The sequence below is a fragment of the Sorex fumeus genome, unplaced genomic scaffold (assembly GCF_029834395.1).
Source record: "Sorex fumeus unplaced genomic scaffold, SorFum_2.1 ptg000110l, whole genome shotgun sequence".
In the NCBI taxonomy this organism is placed as follows: Eukaryota; Metazoa; Chordata; class Mammalia; order Eulipotyphla; family Soricidae; genus Sorex; species Sorex fumeus.
Window position 1 is genome coordinate 1,278,605 of NW_026606167.1, and position 20,800 is coordinate 1,299,404.

The following is a 20,800-nucleotide window of genomic DNA, read 5'->3' on the forward strand; positions in this document are numbered from 1 at the left end:
TCTGCAATCTCACCCCGACAGGGCAGATGGGCCAGCCCCCTCCTTCTCCAAGGAGAGGTGTCCTATGTCCCAGAGACACACAGGGACAGCTGGATGAGCCATGCCAGAGGAGGGGTCAGGAAGCAGAGTGCTGGAGAGGCCAGAGCGCCCTCTGCTGCGCAGAAACACAAACCACACCACGAAAATGAACTGTCCCTCCCATTTCTCAGACCCATCACACACACAGGCAGGATGTGTCATCTGGGGCCCAGAGAGCCCACAGCAGGGATCTGGCTGACTCCACAACCTCACAGAAGGCCTGGAAACAAGCATCTCCTCAGAAGCTCTTCCTGCAGTAGACGTTAAAAATCAGTTTGGACAGAGACAGAATAGCGGGGAAGGCACATGCCTTGTACACAACCAACACCTGTTTCATCCCTGGCTTCACATATGGTCCCCTGAGATCTTCCAGGAGTGATTCCCTGAGCGTAGAGCCAGGCGTAAGCCCTAAGCATCGCCAGGAGTGGCTCTAAACAATTACAGGCGAAGGGTGAAGGGACCTGGCTTCTGTGGCCCACCCAAGTTCAATCCAGTAGTACACATGGTTGCCCAAGCCCCTCATATCCTCTTTAGGCCTCCTGCACACTAACAAGGGCTCTCCCAGTCCAAAAGATGACTGTTTACCAAAAAAATCACATTTGCATATGACAGACATTTGTCAAGGAAAATGACATTTCATGGTCTGTCAGGACATAGTTTTCAGAAGTGCTAGCAAGGGAGAAACAGTCAGGGCTGGATCCGTGATTTCACTGGGGGCTTTAATCTTGCAAACTGTTTCTCATATTCCCACGACTATCGTTCTACTAAGTCCAGGAACTTCCTTGTTCCTGCTTGTCAGAACAAATGGTTTCATAATCCAATGACAAGTTTACCTCGAACCTAAAAGGAGCCACTTTTCAGAACAGTGTGATAACATTTTTATTAAATAATTTCTCCTTACAGAAAAATGATTGTAGCAACAGGTACAGTTCCCTCTGTATGCAGGCATGCAGGGAAATGCTGCTGCTCACTCTACATGGCTGACCCACGGCAACAAAGTGCTAGTCTCAGAAGGGCAGGTGCTCTGCAGGGAAGGGAGGAAGCAGGGCGAGCACCATGGTCAGGACGGACAGCTGCTGAGGGGTGTGCCGGTGGCTGGGAACAGGGCCAGGGTCTTCTTGAGCTCCTTGTAGCTCCAGTGCAGCTGCTCCACCTCGGCCTGATGCTGCGCCCGTGCCTGGGCTAGCTCCTGCAGCAGGTGCTCGTTGGTGCTCACCAAGGAGCTGGGGGAGAGGGCGGTGCTCAGCCTGGCCCTCCCCCACACACCCCTACCCCCCGCGGAGCCCGATCCCCCCCCCCCCAGCCTATGCCCCGCCCAGAAAACTCTTCAGGGCCTCAGGCCTGTTGATCCCTAGCTCCTTTCTTGATGGGGCCACAGCAATGGCCACTGGCATTGGGACCCCAGTATATGAGCACAAGGCAGGTGCCCCATGACCAGGCTATGGCCTGGCACCTCCTTTTTCCTGCTGCTCTTCCTGCTGGTTTCAGCAGGTGCAGGGCAGGGTGAAGGGGCTACCTGCCCGGCTGTTCCCCACCAGCCTGCCATCCTCTACTCAGGTGGGGGTGGGGGACATAACCAGGAACAGACCAGAGAGGCCCGAAGTTAGGGGCACAGCATAGCACCACCTCTAGGGACCCCCATTCCTGACACCACTCAGCACAACATGTCACCGCACAATCCCTCTGCACAGGGTAGCTCATTCCTTATACCATATGTCACCTCTCATGTCACAACTCAGCAGTCATCTCACACGTCACCTATCACATCATGCCACCTCATGTGACATGTCACTCTATCACATCACCATATGTCATAGCTTGTCATTTCTGTCACGTCACCCCTCCCATGTCACAGCAGCCAACCCACACAATCACATCACGCTCATGCACCTCAGATCACACTGATCACATGTCACAGCACGCCACTGGACCTGAGCACCTGTGGCTCTCCTGGAGCATCTGGATGAGCTCCTGGATCTTGTCATAGTGCTCCAGGTGCTGCTTCAGCTCCACCAGCTCCCCAGAGAGCCGCCGGACACTTGTCTGGAGTCCTGAAAGACAAAAGCAACAGGGGACTTGGTCAACATGGTTCACATGCTTGAATGATGGTTCCCAGGCTGGGGCTGGACCTGGGGCTCAGGGAAAAGGAGCTAAGGAACTAGGTGGGCTCCGCACAGAAGAGCATAGCCCCCATCGAGCTCCATCATCCTACACAGGAAAGCAAGCAGCAGCTTCCAGCTGCCTGAACCAGATCCCCCAGGGCTCTAAGTCCCCAAGCAGCAAGCCAGGACCCATGTGGGCCTGTAGGTCTGCAGAAAGCTACAGAGAAGCCAAGCGCCCTCTGACCTCATATCTGCAGGGGACACAGCGCCTGTATGCACATTCATGCCCATGTCCTTGAAAGAGGGTGCCCACGGTAGTCAGGCTTCAGGACCAGGCTGCAGAGGACCCGCAGGGGTGAGGAAGAGGCAGTGTGGAGGGGTGGGCACCCTGGCTTCAGGCTCCCCCAAAATCCCATGAATTGGATGCTGGGAGGAACAACGTGGAGACAGAGCGTAAGATATGGCAGCACCTGATGACCAGGCGCCCTGAAAAATGTCTGGGTCTCATGGGTGAGGGGAAGCGGCAGGCTGAGGGAAGGGGCGCAGGGCCTGTTCCAGACAAGCTGACTTGGGGCTGGGCTGGCTTGGCTGAGGTTCCGGGTACTCAGATGGGCCAGAGCAGCCTTTGAGGCAGCCTGCTGGGTTCCTCCTGACAGGCAATACTGCTAGCTGGTGAGGGTCCCACAGCAAGGGACAGCAACTAAAAAGCAGTGGTAGTGAGGGCAGGGCCTCTTAATTTTGGTGTAGGCAGTCAGGAAAGTTTCTCAAGGAACTCAGGATAGATGGACTTCCCTGGACTTTCCTTACACATCATGGGAGTGTGAGATCCCAGGGTCCCTTCAGGAAAGGTCACCAGAACTGGCCTGAACCCTGAGTTAGTCTACAGGGCACATCTATTTTTCTTTTCTTTTCTTTTTTTTTTTTTTTTTGTCAGTGTTCAGGGTTTACTCCTGGAGATGCTTGGGGGACATTATCGGGTGCCCTGGAATAAAACCAGGGAAAACGCCTTAACCCTTATGCTATCTCTCTGGCCAGGAGAGGGGAGATTTCTGAGAAAAGACAGAGATTCTGACCACTCAGTCAGCAATGTGTAAGGACTATAATAGAAACGCAGTGTCCTGCCCAGGGACATGCAGACACAGGGCCAATATATGCTGCCCAGCCCTGGCAGGTGGTTTTGGGCCTGAGAGATAAAAACAGTCCGAAGTTTGACCTGCAGGCCTGGGGGAGGGTGGGCACAGAAGGCACCATGGCACTATCACCTGACCTTCCTCCAAAGCCCCCAGGTCTCAACTTAAAACACCAAATGTCCTTATGTAAATGTAGCCAGAGGCTGGAGGGAGGAAATGAAGAGCCCTTGGGCTTGCACAAGGAGCCCAGCAGACCCTGAGGAGTCTGCAGAGCCCAGGCCAAGGGCAGCAGCAGTGGAGGCCTCTGCCCCTAATGTAGTCACTGCCACGATTCTGCACTGGCTGGAACCAAGATTCCAGACAAGAGCAGATGAACACTCACCAGTGATCTGCAGATTCAGTGTGGCTGATGCCTCTGCATTCTTTACTTCTTTTTTCATATTGAACAAAAGCGATTTTAAACTAGTATTCTCCTCCAAAGATCTGTCTAAATGCTGCTTCAGGTCATCCTAGGGACATAGAAGCACAGAAGACAAATTTAGCACATACCTTACACTACTGCCGTCCCCATGGCTAAGGAGGCTGCAGACCCCAGGGAAGACAGCTTAGAGCCCACCCCACCCAGGAAGCCTGTAGGGGCCTCCAGGCCACCCTCATTTGGCTCTTCCCCTCAAGCTATGGGTGGGACCCTCCTGCCCCACCAACTAGTAGCCATGGCATATGCTCACCACTCATGACACCAGCCAAAGGCCAACAGCCCTGTCTACCCTATGGGGCCACGTGAGCTGAGAAATGCAGCCCAGAAGTGGGTTGAGTTCTCTGGACAGAGGGACCTTCTACATGATCCCACAGCTGACATGGCTTCCCTTCACCCCAGCCTCAGACCCTAGGCTGAGGTGGAGGGGAAGTAAGATGTTCACAGGGATCCCTCACAAGGTGGACAGATGTGGGGGGTTACCCCCACCATATCAGCAGATGGTCCCTTTCCCACCCACGTCAGTATGGTGACATACTCCTTGTGCCCCTGGTGACTGGCTCTTAGCTAGAGGCGCTCTGCAGCTGCTGAAAGACCCACCAGGCGCTGCCCGTCAGCATCTCAGCCCACCTAGCTGCCAGGAGTTTCCCTCCACCTTCTGCCCACAGAAGTCCTAAGGTCAGAAGTCCTGTGCTCCTGTCAACACACTCAGGGGTAGCACATGTATATGGTGTGAGCCAGGGCCTACTACTCTTCCTCTGCACATGGACATTCATTACACCGACCCCATGGACTGAAGAGGCTGCTTCTCCACAGCACCCCATTAACTGCCCCTTTTAGGGTTCTGTGGTTCCCTAAGTCCCAGTGGTTCTGCCTCTTTTTTCCTGCTAGTATAACCGTGGCCATAGTTTACAGTGCAATGTGAAACAAAGAGTTGTGGACTAAGTCTTCTGTGGACTAAGAGAAAGAATTGATTTTGGGGCCACAGAGAGTTCAAAGGTTGAAGTGGGGCATGCAGGACTCTGGCTTGCTCCCCAGCCCTACAGGATACCAGAGCTGCACCAGGGAGTCGCCCCTGGACACTGCCAGGTGTTGCCCCAAACCACCACCACAAACAAAAACAGAAAAGGGAGCTGAGTGATAGTACAGCAGGTAACACATCTGCCATGCATGTGGCCAACCTAGGTTCGATCTCCAGCACCCCATATGGCTCTCCCACAGCCTGCCAGGAGTAAGACCTGAGCACAGATGAGCGTGACCTGAAAAAAAAAAAAAAAAACGAAAAAAACAAAAACCCTACAGGAATCACCTAAGGATACAAAGTTCAGAACAATTTTATCCCTGTAAAAGTGCCAACATTTGAGGGATTTTTAGGGATGGCATGAAGTCTGGAGATGACTGGGTAGTACTAATGATTTCCCAACACAGGCTAGCTCCCCTCCTCTCTGCCTTGTTCTGCTCAACAGCAAAAGGTGCTAAGGATGGAGCCAGGCCCTCCCACACCCTCTCTTTCAGTGTAGTGATCTTCTCATTTTCTGAGTCTAGTGGAGAATTCCTTGAAAATGTATCTTTTCAAATACCAGACTATTTTCATTGATTATTCCACTGTTTTCTGTTCTTCATCTGAATGACTCCAGCTTTTAATTCTTCCCTTCAGCTCACTCAGAGTTGGGGTTAGGTTTGTTGCTTCCCGGGTTCCTCTGCAGGTCAGGCCAAGCTCTTTCATGAGTGCTTTTGAGTGCTTTCCCCCTCTGAACCTACAAGGTTTTTCTGCTGCTGGTCAGTGGAGACTGGCTCAGAGTGCTTGCTAGCTGTGTAGCCCTGCAGTGCCACCTGGTGGACGTCTGGGGCCTGGGGCAGCAACAGAGGCCATGCTGCATTCCGGGCCCCTCCTTTGCTTCGCTCTGGGAGCCAGCTGGGGGCTTGGGGGTCTGGGTGTATGGGCAGTGAACAGGTGCAACTTCACCCTGCCTCCATCTCCCACCAAGATGTCCCTAAGGCCTGAGTCCAAACATCCCAGGTGTTGTCCCCTTGAGGTTGGGGTCTGTGAGGCCCGACTGGCAGGAGGTCTGCCCTGAGGTCCATCAGGCAGTGCAGGACCCAGGGAGGGAAGTGAGAGGATTCCCTGCCCCTACACCCCGCGGGCACAGGCTCACCCTCTCCTTGCGAGTGCTGCTGAGCTCCGCCACCACCGTGGCCAGCTTCAGGTTGTGAAGCTGCTGCTGCTCGGCCAGAAAGTCCCCATCTAGCTCCTGGTCCATGGGGCTGCTGTCCAGAGGGGCGGCCAGCTCATGGGCAGAGGCCAGGACTTGTTGTGCCTGAGCTAGAGCAAAAGCAGGTCTCAGCACAGCCTGGCAGACATACCAACAGGCAGTTTCAGACAACAGCACTTGCCTCAGCCTGTGGGCTGAGGGTGCAAGGGTACCCCCAATCCCTAGCAGGGCTGGAGGCTCTGCCTGGGGCTGTGCTCTCCTCAGTTGTACCTTCCAAGGACTCCTTGTATCCTGGGCAGAAGTGCAACCTGGGTTCACCTTCTGCTGCAGAATGGGGGATGAGGACCCCCAGGCATCTTGCTCCAGAAGATGAAACTCAGGGGTGGCTAGATGCCACAGGATCAGCTGGAAGAGCTGGATATTGTCCCATGGGAACACGGAGAGCTCAGGTCCCAGAGAAGGTACCCCAAGGCCTGTGGGTGCTCCTGCCTCTCCATAATCTTGCCTGACCCCCTCAAGCTTCTACAGGACTTGGAGACTCCACAGTAGTCTTCAGAAACAAGGATGGGGACAGGCTTCCCACGGCCCCACACTAGGTCCTCCCATCAATGCCACATGCTCAGGCTCTTACCCAGGAAGGCCTTGTCGCTATGGAGGGAATGGCAGCCCGTCCAGTGTCTGTCTACCAGGTCCAGCAGTGCCTCTAACAGTGCCCCTTGAAGGCCAGGGAGTGTAGCCACGTGTGCAATGGGCCCCATCTGCAGAGGGACAGTATGACAGTGGTTCACATAACATCTCAAAGACACCCACACATGGGTGGTTGTGGACATGGGTCTGTGGACACAGGTCTGGAAAGGCCTGGTTCTGTCCCAGGGCGTGCATGGTAATCCCACACAGCCTGTTCCACTGGTGGGGAGCCCTGTCCTGGAGCAGGCAGCACCCTCCTCTCTGCAGCCCAGGTTTCCAGGATGGTGCGCACCCGAAGGAAGGTGACCATGGGGCGCAGTGTGGGAGCTCAAGACCCAGGCCCTGCAGTCTATGCCAAGGTCCCCAGCTCCAAGGCACATAAAGGCCCACCCAAGCACTCAGCTCTCCCAGGGCAACCTCCTTCCCAGCAAGGCTTGCACTTTCCCAGAAAGCCTTGCATGAGACCAAGTAAGCTGGAGACCTGTGATCACCAGAGACCATCCAGAAGGATCTCGCAGAGTACCTGCGGCTGCCCAAAACTCCCACATGAAGCCTCTGCTGCTCCAGCAGCTCCACTGGGCCACCAATCCTCCCTCCCTGAACCTCCTTCTCCTCTGCCCCTCACACCCCAACCCTCCCTTTCTGGCCTCTCTCTCCTCTATCCCCTACACCCCACCCTTCCCTCTCTCCCTGGGCCTTCCTCTCCTCTGCCACCCACATCCACCACTCCCCTTCCTCCCTGGGCATCCCTCAGTGGGGATAGCATGGGCCAGATTCCTGCCCTCGTCCTCACCTCTCTGGCACCACACTGTGGTTCACCAAGCTCCAACCCCTCCGATCTCTTTCTCTCATTCTTGCCCTCGGTGCTGCTCTGCTCAGAGCTCAGGGCTCCTTCAGTCCTTGCTGGGCAGCTCAGGCACTCCTGGTCCATAGGAGCCTGGAACCTTCCTCCGGGCATTCTGTGCTTTCTGTAATTGTCAGGAGCAGGCCCGGGGTTCGGCAGCTTCTGTGATGACAGACTGGACTTCAGAGAGGATGTGTTCAGGTCCTCAGTGTCTCTGGGGTCTGTAACATGGACATGGCTGTCCAACCAGCTCTTGGGCTCAGGGATCAGGGATGGGGTGTAGAGAGGCCTTGTGTGTGCAGGCACAGGTGAAGATCTGTATGCACCCCAAGGAAGACCCACAGGCAGTGAGACTGAGTCATACCTTCCACACAGAGTAACCAGCTACGACTCGACTCGTTTCCTCACAAAATTCTTTCCTGATGAGTCACGTGAGTGAGAACCAGGTCTTTCTGAGGTGGAGACAGGCTGGCCTCCATGTTCCTGTCACTGCCTCAGCAAATGAGGCCCTAGACCATGCATGAGTAGAAGCTCTCAGGGTCACAGCCCCAGGCCCCACACACTGCACCTCCCTAGGGCCAGGCCCTCCTCACACCTCTCAGACTCCTGCTGGAAGAGATCCTGGACACTGCCGAATTCAGGCCACATGACCTGCTGGGCCCATACCTGTCATGCAACACGGTGACCACTTATGCCACCTCTGGCCCTGGTGCTAAGACAGAGCCACACTGTCCCAGCATGCCCAGCCCTGCAGCTGCACAGCTCTTCCTTCCCCCATCCATCCTATGGCCTCTGCGTGGGCCACTCCCAAACACAGGCCAGGCCCGCCACTTGCAAACATCAAGAAAAACAAAAACATGTCTTGACTTAGGTGCCTGAGCAGGAGGGAGAGCTGGCGGGCTGTTATGCAAGGGAATAACCTGGGCAAGGGAACAGCCCATGAAGCTAGGCAATAAGGAATACATGAGCAGGGGCTCAGCAAATGCCAGTTCCTCTTAGAGACTTCCAGTTCAGATTCCAGAAATTACAATAGGCTCAAAGCAAGAGATTCTAATCCAAGAACATCTCTAAGACCAATGAGAGCACACATGCTTGCACATGCTCACAAGCTCACATGCAGACACGTGTGGGTGCATGTGCTCTCAGAGAGAAATGCCTGGGCATGTAGCCACCACATGTGCATACCCCCCCATACAACCACCATATGTGTACATCCACACAAACTGACAAGTAAACATAGGTAGTCACAGACAGACATATAAAACCACATGGAGGAATGCCCAGGCTTATACTCTCCACACACATACACCAACCACACATACACATACTTATCTGTACCCCCCACAAGCACACCCCTCACACATGTGAACACCCCACACGTGCATACCCCCCACTGCACATCCTAAATACCTGCACATGTGTATACCCACACATGTGTATACCCACCACACACATGTATACCATACATGTATGTACACTCACCACATGGGTACACTAGCAATGTGCACATGTAGCACAACATATATATATCCAACAAACCATCCACCACACATATGCAAGTACACACAAAGCAGTATGATGTGGGACATCTGTGGGAGTCTGGCTGGAGCAGACCCCAATAGTTCATAGCAAAGCATGGAAGCAGAAACAAGAACAGTCACAGTGCATGGATCGAGCCACACCAGAGAGGAATGTTTTGGGGCTCCTGGTCATGCACAGAGACCTCAGCTAGGTCTGGGTGACTAGGTCCCAGAGGGGTCGGACACACTGGCCCACATGGCCCCAACTTTGGTATTCTTGCAGCACGGGCACTGCTGTCACAGAGAACAGAGCTGCAGCATGGTCTGGCCCCATCTGTGCAGGCTGCATGATAGAAAAAGGGTGAGCACTCACCTATGGCCAGGTAGATTTGTCAGGTTGTGCTGAAGCTCTGGGAAACTCTTGCTAGACTCAGCTTCCGGCAGTGAAGACAGAGAAGTGGTGAGGGGACAGGGGCCTGCCTACCTGTGTGGGGTGGGAAGTGTACGTGTCCGAAGGCCTCAGGCTCAGCACTGGGATGTATGGGGCGCTCTCCACACAACTGGCTCCTCTTCTCCACAGAGAACCCCCAGGGGCTGCTCTTCCTCCTCTCCTGGCCCTTCCTGCCAGCATCCCCACACTGGAGCTGTAGTGACTGAGGGCTCAGCAGGTGTCGGCTCTCTGCAAGGAGGAGGCAGTACTGCTGTACCACACCCTGGGCAGGTACCAAACCCCAGGCAGCACAGTGTGGGCCACAGGGAGTGACCATTCCAGAACAGGCCCACAGCAATGAACACACCAGGTAGAGCAGTCACATTGTAGACAGACCAGCCTGGATTGCTACATGGCTGTGGAAAGACCACCAAAAGCAGCTCCACAGGTGGACAGATCATCTGAACAGTAAAACGGCCATGGACAGACCATCAGAGCAGCTCCACGGATGTGGACAGACCATCTGGAGTAGCTACATGGTTATGGACAGACCACTTGGAGCGGCTACACCATGGTCATTGGAGATGCAGACAAGGCAGAAGCCACAGGGCTCAGACCCAGCCTAGCTGTGCCCACCCAGATGGTGCCTGTACAGAGAAAGCCATGAGGGTCCCAGAATAGACATGGCTACCATGGGACCAAGGTCACAGACCATCCTATTGAAAGAAGTCCTCTCCTCACAGGTACTGCTGTGCCAATGCACATGTGGAGACAGCCTGAGCCCTTCCCTCACTAGGGATTCCCCCCAAAACAACAGGACACCCCCACTCCAGAGCATCTCCAAGAAAGGGCCTGAGGTTTCTTTCACAGACGAAAAGCACCGCACCTCAAAGACTTGCAGCTACAGCTGAGTGGGCACATAGACACCAGGAGGGAGGCAGCAGAAGCCCAGCCTGAATTTCAGTGCACAGACCTTACAGGCACCCCAGAGGCCAGGGAGAACAGGGGCCCAGCCTCAAGGTTCATGCAGATCCCATGGGAACCCCCCAGGGAGAGGGGGCGGGATCAGATCTGAGGGAAGTCCTGAATGCACACAGCCCTGGCAGCTTCTCTTTGGGGTTCAGAGAAACCTGAGAGCAGCTGGGGGCAAGGCCCAACTGTCCACCAGGATCTGGTGCAGGAGTCTTAAGCGGCCCTCACCCTACCCTGTGCCCCAGGAGCTGTCCTTGGCCTGTCATGTGTCCCCAGGAGCTTGGGAAGTCATCTGGATGCTAGGATAGTCCCAAGCAGAGCACAGGAGGTGCCTGAATCAGTGTTCCAAGTGTGTACTCCAGCCTCCCGGTCTGTGAGCCCTGGTTCCATTCCAGCTTCTCATCTGCAGAGACACGGTGGTCATGTTCTGGAAGCATGGCTGGGATGAACATGCCAGCCAGCCTGTTCACCTACCATGGGAGGTGTGGCAGTCAGTCTCACGGTCCCGCTGGTTGGAGCCAGAGCTGCAGCTGCGCGGGGGGTTACTCAGATCCCACTCGCACTCAGCGATGAGGGTCAGCACTGCCTCGTCATCTGCATCCATCACCAGGGACTTCTTGGCACCAAGGTCTGCACTCTTGGCTCTCAAGGGGGGTGGTCTGGGAGGAAAGCAGGCAGCAATCACTCCAGATCCCCCATACCCATCCTGGGAGAGGGCAATGACCACAGCAGGGCCCAGCTTCCAGGCATGGAACCTAAAGGGAACCCACTGACCACAGAGGGTTCAGGCCTATTTTTATAAACTGCACATAAAAAACTTTTCTAATATTTTCTACCATCCCTTCCTTTAAAACACATTGCTCAACACACTAGAAAATGTTCTGCCTCCGCCCCCTCAGGACCATCCCCACTGCCAGAGCCACGATTCCCTTCTCTGAGCCCATCATGACAGGCCTCCAGGCACAAGGCCTCCCTGAGGCGTGTTTCCTCCACACTGAAGATCAGTCTGGGAATGTGCATGTTCTCAGAATCAGCTGATATAGAGCTTCCCAGTGGTTTCAGACGCCTATACCTCTGCACTGGCACTTAGCACCCCCTTTCCACATCAGGTGAAGAAGAATTTCTGAATCATCTAACTACCAGAGAGGTGTTGCGTCCTCAAGGGCAGCCTACTTCAATACACATGCACATCTGCCATGGCACTAATGGGTATCAGTCTCTCCACAGCCCCAGCATCCCTTCCCTGCAGACCGTGGGCACATGCTCAGCACAGCAAACCCTTAGACCATCTCCCCACTGAGCACCTGATCCCAGACAAGGGTGATGGGCAGGGATCTGCTCGAGCAGTGACAGTCGTCTATCACTTTTGATTCTGCTCCCCAAACTCTGTGGGACATCAGAGCTAGCACACTGGCAGAGAAACGTGTGTGTTAGGGGCCCTAGTGAATAAGCCACACAAGGTTAGAGCAAGGCAAGAGGACAGGACACTGTCAGAGCTGCAGTGAGCACCAGGCAAACACTGCTGTGCCATGTGTTGACATGAGGCAATAGGTATGTAAGACCACTACCGTGTCCACGGCCATTGCTGATGAAATCACTGTTGGGGACATGGATGACTGGATTGGGAAGAGGACTAGGTCTTAACCTTCCAGATGAAGAGACTGGACAACAGTCACAACCTGAAGGGAGCCTGAGGTATCTGTGTAACTGAAGAGCTAAAGATACTTGTGACTCTGATTCCAGAGGTGCTCAGGCAGAACAAGGGACTAAGCGTGGTAATGGGGCTGCCTGGCACTGGACAGTGGAGGTGTTTACTGAATGAGTATGACACTTACTTTCATAAGATGAAGAGTATTCTAGAGAACAATGGGTGTGAAGGATGAATATATTTAGATTTGTTTTTGGACCATACTTGACTATTCTCAGGGGACCATATATGGTGCTGGGAATTAAACCCGTGTTGGCCATGTGTAAGGTAAGCACCCTATGCACTGTACTATTGCTCTGGTCCCAAAAGACGAATGCATTTAATTCTATAAAATGGCTCACTTAGAAATAGTGACAATAAAAAATTTTTACTAAGTGTATTAGACCACAATTGAAAACAACTTTCTCAGGCAGGAGATGGGACACTGGGGACCTAATACCAAGTGCAGTGGCCAACACCTCACACACTGGAGTGGAGAAATCCACAGTCCCAAGCTCCAGCCACCAGCAACTCCTGCCTCTTTCCCAGGTTTGCCCTTGGCCACGCTTGAGCACAGGGAAGTCTCCTGTCTCTGGAATCTTCCCCAGGGCCTCACACCACAGCCCTACCTGCTATCTTGAAAAGTAATAGGGACACTCTTCTTCGAGTCCAGAGGTTCTTCTGCAGTGAAATGCAGCCAGGATGACTTCCGCTCACTCTCACGCACAGGGCGGTCATCTGTGGGGAAATCCATGGCCAAACTAGTAATGGGCACTGCCGGGCAGTGACTGGTTCCCAGAGGTACCTCCATCCTTTTGGGAGTGAGGTAGCCCATCCTATTATACACTGCAACCAGTGTACTACCTGCAACCTGCAACCTGCAGGTAGTATACCTGCAACCAGTGTACTACCACTTTCTCTGGAACAGGCCACCCCTGGGGGATGACCCTGCCATCAATGAGCCTGTGTGACTCTTGACCCAGTGACCATGCTGACACTGGGTCCCCAGTACGCCCTTCACAGACACTCTTCTAGAGCCTGGTGGGTCACCATGCCCGTAAGGCCCAATCTCACCTGCTTTCCTGTCAAAGTTCTGGCCACACCTGATAGGTCTCAGGTGCCCAGTGGCATCATCACCATGTACATGGATGCCAGTCCCCCGACAGGGGTTAGCCAGAGACATGCTTCCCTGTGTACCAGCAACTCCCGCATCCAGTAAACATTCAGGGGGTTCCCAAGTGGTCAAGTGCAGCACTGTGGGTCCGAATGCTTCCTCAGCAGAAAGGGACACAGAAGGCGGAGAAGCTCCCCAGGAGCTCTTGGAGCCAGCTGCTATGGGGAAGTGTTAACTGTGCCTTCCACCTCTCCTCCTGCCATCTGCGAGTGTCACGTGACCCAGTGGCACTCCAGGAGGAGACACATGCCCAGGGGCTCTAAGACCAGGCACAGGAAGTGAGGGGCATGCCTATGCCAAATAGCTAGGAATGATGGAGCATTTGCCTTACCCCAGTCCTGGGCACCTTCCCAGGCAGGACCCACCCACAAGGCTACAAGGTCCACAGGCACCAGGAAAAAGCCACCTCCCCCGACCCCGTGCTGCCCACCCAGCTGTCTGAGCTTTGGCAGCAGGTGCACCACGAATAGTCGGTAGTCAGACTCGTTCTTCACCACTGGATTCAGCCGAAAGTCCACCTCTGCCAGCTTGGTCAAGGGGTGTAGCCGGAACACCTCGGCTAGAGAGGAGATGCAGTTGTAGTAGAGATTGAGGCTTTCCAAAGCCACCAGGTACTGGATGCCCTGTGGATGGGACACAACACTCAAGTCCTTCTCACTCTGACATAAGAACAGGCCTAGGGGCCACTCACGACAGCTGGCCACCACTGTAACCGAACACTTGTCACAGACAACACTGAGTATGGGAAGACATGACAGTGACTAGCACTAGTATAGTGGTGTTTTCTGATGAGTGGTAGGCAGCAAAGCCCTCCATTCTGAGATATAAATGCCGCTGCTCTCAGATTCTCTGTTCTAGTAAGTGGGGAGCTGGAATGGGGCCCACTAGGAGACACAGTAATGATATCTTAGTCAGCCACAGGAGGCAATAAGCTCTAAGCTGTGAGCTCCCCTCTAGAATGTCTACACAGCAGGTCTCAGTGTCTGTGAGACAAAGCCCAGACACTGAGCAGATGTGAGCAACATCTGAACAAAAGAGAAATGCCTATCTGCAGTATTTCTAGCAATGTCTGCCTGTCATATTCTAACATCTGCTGTGACTCCTAGGCCTGTGTCTTATTCTCTTAACAAACTTTATCTGTAATTGCTCTGTAAATTCTTTTACAAACTTATACAACTGCTTGTCACTCCAAATATTTCACATCTGGGGAGACAGCAGTGAGGGAAGTTATGTGAGGAGATGGGAGTGGGGGTAGTCAGGTGTGGAGAGGACTGTGAGGAAAGTCGGGATGGGGGTGGTCAGGAGAGAGACGGGTGTGAGTACGGTCACGGTCACAGTCCTCCCATTTTTCATCAATTTGCTCGAGCGGGCCCAGTAACGTCTCCATCGTGAGACTTGTTGTTACTGTGTCTGGCATATCGAATACGTCATGGGTAGCTTGCCAGGCTTTGCCGTGCAGGCGAGATACTCTCGGTAGCTTGCTGGGCTCTCTGAGAGGGGCGGAGGAATCGAACCCAGCTCAGCCGGGCCGGCTGCGCACAAGGCAAACGCCCTACCCCTGTGCTATCGCTCCAGCCTGGGTGTGAGTAAAAGAATGTAAAGAACAGGAAGTCATGTGAAGTCATCCAGGGAGGTGGCTGTGAGGGAAGGCAGGTGGGAAGGTGGCTGTAAGGAAAGCTGGGTGCTATTCCTGCAACACTCTGAGGGACAGTTGACTGGCCGTCCTCAGGACTCACACAGCTGAGAGATGTCCCATCTACACCATCTGCATACAGCCCCTGGGTGAGCCCACCGCCACATCCATCCACATCAGAAAACCACAACTGTAGGGGCAGAGAACAAGGCTTCAGCTCTCATCAGGGTGCTCACTGCTGGAAGTACCTATCTCTTCCTGTCCTTCTGAACCAGACTGTGGTGTTTGGGGTGCAGGCATCAGTCAGATGAAAAATAGACACAAAGTTGAGGATGAGCTAGGAATGCTGGGCGGGGCCCCCACAGCCTGTAGCCTCCATTTTCTGTGCTCGTGGACACAGCCACAGCTTCTGGTCAAGGATGATGTGCCTGGGAAAGTGAATGTATTGCAAACCCAGGACAAAGCACACCCTTCACCCCACCACCCCAGCCCTGTCAGCACCAGAGCCCTTCACAGTGGTGGCAGCAGATGGCACTTCTGTGGCAACACTGGGCTCTTCACATACATGTGGAAAACTCACCTCCAGACTGACCAAGGAGTTGCGTGAGAGATCTAAGGATCTGAGACCAGTCAGATTCATCAGCGAGCTGCCCAGATGAGTGATTTTTTCTTGGTAAGTTCCAGGAATAGATAATGATCGAAGCTCAGCTAGGAAGAGAAAATGAGATTCTTGTTTTAGGCTATTTGTGTGTATGTATGTGGAGGGGCTCGGGGATTTTCCCTGACGGTGCTCAGGGAACCTCATGTGATGCCAAGAATCAAACTGAGGTGGGACTATTGCCTTATCTTTTGCACTATCTCTCAGGTCCCAATTTTAATTTATTTTAATTGAAAATAAGTCATAGCAATACAAGCAAGTAGCAAAATAACTCTGTAACCTGAAAAAACAAACACACACTAAAGAGCTTAACTGTAGGGAAAGGGAGCTGCTCAAGGGTTGGAGGGGGTGTGGAGGTCCGGGTGCCACCCTGATTAGATCTGTGGGGCCAGCCTGTGGAGCCTGAAGCAGTAGTGGGCCCAAGCACTGGACTGTCAGACTCACACAGCCAGGTTAACTATTGCTAGGAGGGGTTCCCTGGCACCCTAATGCAACTCACTCAAAACTCAAAGAGCAACATTGAAAGCAAGACCGCATGGTCATCATGAGCTTCTGTCCTTGTCAAGTGTTTCTGGTCTAGGTGCTCCTCCACATGGCTCCCAGCACACACTGCCTACACAGTCCAGCCTCCAGTAGAGCACAAGCAGGCTCTTGCTAAGCACAGTTTCTCCCTCTGCAGCAGGCTCCGCCTGGCCCATGTCATCCACAGCAGTGAATGAGCATCACAACAAAAAGGAGTTTCAGAACCAAAACCTCAGCAAGGGTCAGCATGCATCAATACTTCCCCAGGAACATGGATTTGCAAACCACCTTACTCAATTTTAAATCAGCTCCCTGCCATTGGTTCCAGACAATGCAGCAGACACAGGCCACCTGATTCTTTCCACTTATACCCCAAAGTCCTGAACAAAAACACAAAAAACCAGCCTGAGAAGTCTGGAGAGGTGGCAGCAACAGCTTTTTTATCTTTTTGTTTCTGAGATTTCCAGTTACTGTTCCTTTACCAGCTGTTCACTGTGTGGTCCTGGTGAGCAAGGGTACAGCCCCCAATCTGCCCATACATCTAACAAGTACTTTGCAGCTAGAAAATAACTGCTAGCTGGACTGGAGCAATAGACAGCAGGCAGGGTGCTTGCATTGCATGTATCTGATACAGGTTCAATTCCTGGTACCAGGTATGGTCCCCTGAGCACCATCAGGCATGATCCCTGAGTGTACAGCCAAAGTTCTGAGCACCACTGGGTATGGCCCCAAACTGCCCCCCCCCAAAATATTAACTGCTGGAAAAAAACATTTCAGTGAGTAATTACAATCTTGAAACAAATGCAAAGGGGGAAAAATATGGTAAAGACACAAAGAGATAAGGATGAAATAACCAGAAATCTCAGAAATGAATGCCACACAAAAAAAGATAAAAAAGAAAGACAGAACCAGGATGGGGGTGGGCTAGGCACATGCCTTAAATAAGACTAATTCTGATTTGATCCCTGGTACTGCATGTAGCCCCCTGAGCCCTATCAAGTGTGATCCCTAATCATCAATTGGTATGGCCCCAAAAACCTAAAAATTTTTTTAAAACATAAACAGAATGAGAAGCACTGAATGTGAAGTAACAGCCATTTCATCAGTGGCTCAGGGGACAGAATGATCAAAACAGTCTCCATGACCAACAGTGAGAAGAGATATAAAAACTGCACTAAGCCTCAGTGACCCACAAAAAAAAAAAAGGCCTAAAAAGCCTGAGAAACAAAGAGCTTGAGACTGGCCTCTGAGTCCCATGAAGGAAGACAGAGGCACTAGTAGCGTGAGTCAAAGGCAGTGTCTCTGAGCAAGTTTAAAGCAGCTAGAAAATAACTGCTGGCTGGACTGGAACGATCGACAGCAGGCAGGATGCTTGCATTGCATATGTCTGACCCAGGTGACTGGGTGATATGTATATATACATATATATGTATATGTATACACATGTATGTATGTATACAGTGATGACTATACAATGTCATCACTCATGCAGACCCAGATCTGGGAGAAAGTAGCTAGGAAAACTAAATGATGGGGGTTTGGGGGTGGTTAAGTACTCTCCTAAGGGTAAGGCTCCCTCAGTGGTCAAGCGTCCATTCAAGCAGACTGTACTCATGCCAGAATTGGAATGATTGTGCAGAGGCACCACCATTAAAGGCTCAATATGTGCTCAATAATGCAAAAGATGGGGGGTGTGGGCAGAGCAATAGGACAGCAAGCAGAGCACTTGCCTTGCATACGAATGACCAGGGTTTGATCCCAGACACCAACAAATGATCCCCCAAGCCCTGCCAGGAGTGATCTCTCAGTGCAGAGCCCCAAAACAACAACAACAAAGCAAAAGACAAATCAGGATGTAATTCCAAAAGCTACAAACACGTGAAAATGACTTCACACACACACACACACACACACACACACATTCTACAACCCACAGTTTGAAAAGGAAGAGTCAGGGAAATACTGAGATGATGCAGTACAAGACAACCTGAGCTGGTAGCAACGAATGTTTACATTACAAAGTTATTCTCTAATCAACTCTGTTCATCTGAGAATCTCAGAGTGTAATAAAGCCAAGTGGGCAGAAAGTAAAAAAAAACAGTAAAGAGCAAAATCTATGAAGTTTAAAACTAAAAAGATATTGGTGGAAATGGCCAGCAAAAATCAAGAGGGACACAAGTCACCAATAGCAGGAAGGGTGGAGGGTGCCACCACAGACACCAGTAACTAGACAGTGGTACTGCGAAAGCCAGAACCACTGTGTCACAGCAGCAGTGTAGAGATGGCCGTCTCTGGAGTAATTCTACACCTAGCTACACCAAGCGAAGAAAGGGATCCTAGCACTCACCACAGCCCCCGTGGGACTGCTCCAGGGCCTTAATAAAAAGCCTGACTTGCTACTCCCCAAGGCCCATTAAGTCTAGCAGGCCTCAAGCTGCACCTCAAGCTCTCAGCCTGCCACGCCCCTCAAATCTACTCCTCACCCTCTGGGACCCGCCCACCACTCACCCTCAGGCCTGTCCTCGGGCTCTAGGACCCGACCCCCCCCCCCACACACACACCCACAGACCACCCCAAAGCCCCTCAGGCCCACTCTTCACCACTTCAGACCCACAACCCACTCACTCAGGGCCCCCTCCCTCACATACCCTTCAGACACGCCCCTCACGCTCTAGGGCCCACCCCTTACATCCCCTCAAGGCTCACCCCTCAATCCTCAGACCTCCCCCCCATGCCCCTTCAAGCCCTCCCCTCACCGCCTCACCGCAACAGACCCACCCTCCATGCCCCCTCAGAGCCGACCCTCAATACCTCACCCCCTCAAGGCCCGCCCCTCAACCCTCAGACCTGCCCCCATCCTCTCAGGCAGGTCCCTTAACCCCTCAGCCCCTCAAACCCAGCCCCCAAACCCTCAGGCAGGTCCCTCACCACCTCAGCCCCTCAAATCCAGCACCCAAACCCTCTCAGGCCCACCCCTCACCCCCTCAAACCTAGCCCCCAACCCCTCGGGCCCGTCCCTCACTCCCTCAGGCCTTCTCCTCACCCCCTCAGTTCCAGCCCCCAACCCCTCAGACCCAGTCCCCAATCCCTCAGGCACGCCCTTTACCCCCTCAGACCCGCCCCTCAACCCCTCCGGCGTGCCCCTCACCCCCTCAGACCCAGCCCCCAACCCCTCAGACCTGCCTCTCACCCCTCAGACCCGCCCCTCAACCCTCAGACCCAGTCCCCAACCCCTCAGGCCCGCCCCTCACCCCTGAGACCCAGCCCCCAACCCCTCAGGCCCAGTCCTCAACACCTCAGACCCTCCCCTCACCCCCTCAAGCCCGCCCCCAAGCCCTCAGGCCCACTCCTCACCCTCGCGGACCCGCCCCCGCACCTCAGGCCAGCCCCTTGCCCCCCAGCACAGCCCCCCGCGCCTTCAGACGCTCCATTCGGCTCCCTCCCAGGTCCGGGTGCCGGCGCCCTAGATCTGTCCTGCCTGTGTTGCGCACCCAGGTCGCGGTGAGGAGCCAGGCCAATTTTCTCCCGAATCGTCTCCTCAAACAGCACAAATCGCTGGCCGGCTGGCGCCATGTTTTCAAACGGCAAAACTCGGGCCCGCGCCTGCGCAGTGGGGCGCCTGGGCCTCGGCGGGGGCGGGGCCTGAGGGGAGGGGCCGGGTTAGCGGGGCGGGACCTGCGGTGAAGGGCGGGGCCTGCGGCGAGGGGCGGGGCCGGTCGGCGAGGGGCGGGGCTTGAAGGCGGGGCCATGTCGGCGGGGCGTGGCCGGAGGCGAAGGGCGGGTCCTGAGGGGAGGGGCCAGGGGTGGGGCCACGCCAGTGGGGCGGGGCCGGCGGCGAGGGGCGGGGCCGGCGGCGGGGGGCCAGGCCAGCTGGGCCGGGAGGCACAGGGACGGCCACCGCCCTCCCTCGCTGCCTGCAGGAGGCTCTGCAGAGCTTCAGGGCGAGAGCCTGCGCGTCTGAGAGGAACTGCGCCTCACTGCGGACCGCTACACCAGTCCCCAGCGTGTCCCCAGCCTAGACTATTTGTGTCAGGCTCCTCTGGTTCTGACTCGGATGGCATCGGCCTCTCTGTCTTCTCCTGTTCCCTGGCTCCCTCTCCGTTCCCCTCTTCAGCTTCCCGGGGCTCCTGGGGTCCTCTTGTGCTCATGGGTGACCAGGTGCTGGTCCCAATGGGACCCTGACTTATGTAAAAGGTCAGGAGACTCATAGCTGTGGTTCCAAGGCATGTGGAGGGCATCTTTAGGGTAACTAAATTCTAAAGGGGGAGGAGGACACCCACGGGTGCAGGTATGCCAAGGGGGTGAGTGCCTCTCACTCCTGCCTCACTGCAGGGCTTCAGGAGGACCTGTCCCAGGAGGGAGCCCACGTGGGAGGCAGCACTCTCCTGCACTCCCTGACCCCAGCTCCTGGCCAGCCCTGTGATCTGCACTCCGCAGGCTAGCTGTCCCACCTCTGCCCGCAGCCCTGCACCCAGGGCAGCAGGGCAACTGGGAATGGTACCCCCCACCCCACCTCAGAAGCAAGGTCTGCAGGTGGCAATCGCGGCCTCTCCAGAGAGATTTACCCCTCGTGCCCAGATTGGAGGGGGAGAAAGGAGGTGGACAGGCTGGGCCGGAACCTCCTATGTGTCCTGCCCACCAGCAGCTTTTTGTGCTGTGCCCCTCATGTCTGCGG

The 20,800-nt window shown here is 54.3% G+C and overlaps 1 protein-coding gene across 1 annotated transcript; it reads right to left on the reverse strand.

Moving 5' to 3' along the window:
* Nucleotides 1–784: 784 nt before the first annotated feature.
* Nucleotides 785–19,705, reverse strand: CEP72 (centrosomal protein 72). The gene is made up of 12 exons (XM_056135091.1): nt 19,617–19,705; nt 15,526–15,653; nt 13,743–13,935; nt 12,768–12,876; nt 10,926–11,110; nt 9,534–9,728; nt 7,479–7,750; nt 6,630–6,756; nt 5,942–6,108; nt 3,693–3,819; nt 2,018–2,129; nt 785–1,301 (listed from the first exon to the last, which is right to left on the reverse strand). The coding sequence occupies exons 1-12, from the start codon at nt 19,696–19,698 to the stop codon at nt 1,139–1,141; spliced, it is 1,860 nt and encodes a 619-aa protein (XP_055991066.1). The 5' UTR covers nt 19,699–19,705; the 3' UTR covers nt 785–1,138.
* Between the last annotated feature and the right edge of the window lie 1,095 nt (nt 19,706–20,800).